Source organism: Arachis ipaensis, chromosome B03, assembly GCF_000816755.2.
Source record: "Arachis ipaensis cultivar K30076 chromosome B03, Araip1.1, whole genome shotgun sequence".
NCBI lineage: Eukaryota > Viridiplantae > Streptophyta > Magnoliopsida > Fabales > Fabaceae > Arachis > Arachis ipaensis.
Window position 1 is genome coordinate 2,252,536 of NC_029787.2, and position 2,403 is coordinate 2,254,938.

A 2,403-nucleotide genomic window follows, 5' to 3' on the forward strand; every position below is an offset into this window, starting at 1 on the left:
AGAGAAACTGAGATGCAGCAGTAATGCAAGTCAAAGGAGAACAACAGAGATGAAATGAAATAATGTTCAGAGTAGGGCGATTTTTAAATTTTTTATTGCTTTTTAAGATGAGGTTGATCTGCCACCAGAAGAGGTGGTTGAGTCAGCATAGTGGGATCATCCCATATTTCAAGAGCAGATTACACTAACACCCTCTGCAGTTTGGTGAAATTCATTGTGACTCCCTTCTATTTGGCCAGATTACACTGGTGTTGTGTTAATTACAGGTTGTTTAGTGCCATGTTCTACAGAATAGAAGCATGTATAACATACCCTAAAGCTCTGGAGTGATAGAGTACATTTTTGAGAAAGAGATGGGCCGGGTTGAATTTTGCCAAACTCTGGGAAGGGGAGTGTGATTCGCTCATATTTGAATCCCACTCATTAATCTACACACAATTCCACCAAACAGACTTGGTGGCTGTGATCAGGATCTTCAACCCCAGCAGAAATTTGACAAGCATAACTAAATTATGCCCCGCCAAGTTTTCAAATATGAATTACCCCTTAGAACAGCATAACAAGGTACCATATCAAGCTGATACAGGATATCATATATCCAAAATTCAACATGATGCATTTAAAGGGTACTAAAAATTACATACCATGGTTAAATCCATAAAATGCACTTGTAATGCCACCAACGGCAGAACCAATCTGCATTAAAGAAATAAAAATTAAGTATAAAAACCATCTAGAATAACTATCAAACCTCAAAATCCACGGGGGCAAAAATAATCGCAGTCTTAGATCCAATTCTCAGCCAAAAAATGGATCTAAAGGCTTGAATTTTGAGAAGAAAAAAGAAGTGGGGTGTGAAGAAACTAACCATAGAAAAGCTATCCCTGATGAGGGGTGGAATGGTCCAGCTACTGGTTTCCTACAACAAATTGAGACCAAAGCGAAAAATAGCAAAATTGAGAGAAAATTCGAAGTGGGAAAATAGAGAAACTTAAATAAAAAGAGAAAAAAATACCATGTGCTTAGAAAGTGGGCCTGCGCAGTGATTGCAGCGAAGGTTTGTAGTGTTGTTGTCGCCGCCATTGGAAGCTCTGCTCTTGTTGCTGTAGCTGTTGGGGCGTGCCGCCATGTTCGTGGTGGATACCAGAATCACAAACTCTTGGTTTTGGTTTAGAATTTGGATCAAAGCCACGTTGAAGAGTAGACACTAGAAACTTGAAAGTTGAATCTTTTAACAATAATATTATAATCAAATTAAATTAGGTTTAGGAATTAGGATCAAAATTTATTTAAAACCTTTCTTTCCCTTCCAAGTTCTATTGATCCGTATCTTTAAATGTGTTCGACGATCAACATAGATAAGATAAGTTTTGTTATTTCAATCAAACCAAATTAAATTTTCTCTATTAATTATAGAGATAATACTCAATTGGTCTCTGAATTTACATCTAAATCTCAATTTAATTCCTAAAGTTTTAATTGTTTTTATTTAGTCTCCAAATTTTGCGAACATAACTCATATTAGTCTTTGAAACAATTTTCAACGTACAAACGTTAACGAAACATTGTCGTGGACAGTCGGACGCTACACTAAACTTTGTAAAAATGATGTCGTTTTAGTTTTGGCACTCAAATAACCTAAAACAACATCATAAGTGGTGTTTATTAAAATTTTACCTAACAAAATAAGTAATACAAAGCTGTTTATGAGCTATTTGAATGTCAAAATCAAAACTGCATTATTTTACAAGTTTCAACGTGATATGTGACTATATATATCAGTGCTCTATTAACGTTTTTGTACTGAAAATCGTCTCAGGGACTAATGTGAGATACATTTATAAAATTTGGGGACTAAATAAAAACAATTGAAACTTCAAATACTAAATTAAAATTTGTTTGTAAATTTAGGGACCAAATTGAATATTAACTCATTAATTATATTTTTAGGATTAAACTCCATTATTTATCATGAAAAAATTAATAATAAAATGAATTGAATTACTTACATAATTTATATATATGAGCATTTAAATAATTTTTTTTGCAGAGATCTCCTCGTAGATACATATTTCAATTGCTGCTCCCATCTTTATTTATTCAAGAGGGTTTATCCTCGTAAAAATTTTATGGATTCCTATAAATCTTTTCGTCGCAGATAATTTAGCAAGTATCCATGAATACAAATTTTTTTTGTCATCACTAATTCAAATATTAGAAAGCACTAAAAATGTTTGAATAGTATATATGTAATTCTTTGGAAAAAAGAAAAAGGAAAAACAACTAGAAATTAAGAGACACAAAAAAAAAATAGAATAAAGTACTAAAAATGTTTGGATAGTATATATGTAATTCTTTCAAAAATACTATTATTACACACAAAAAAAATTAGTCTATAAATTA

The 2,403-nt window shown here is 32.1% G+C and overlaps 1 protein-coding gene across 1 annotated transcript in view; it reads right to left on the reverse strand.

Annotated features, from left to right (window-relative positions):
• Nucleotides 1–1,350, reverse strand: part of LOC107629327 — a 4,068-nt gene extending 2,718 nt beyond the window's left edge. The window contains exons 1-3 of the mRNA XM_016332092.2: nucleotides 1,016–1,350; nucleotides 869–919; nucleotides 645–696 (exon numbers count right to left, since the gene is read on the reverse strand). Of these exons, the coding sequence (XP_016187578.1) occupies nucleotides 645–696; nucleotides 869–919; nucleotides 1,016–1,129 (217 nt within the window). The 5' untranslated portion in view covers nucleotides 1,130–1,350. The remainder of the gene's footprint in view (nucleotides 1–644; nucleotides 697–868; nucleotides 920–1,015) is intronic.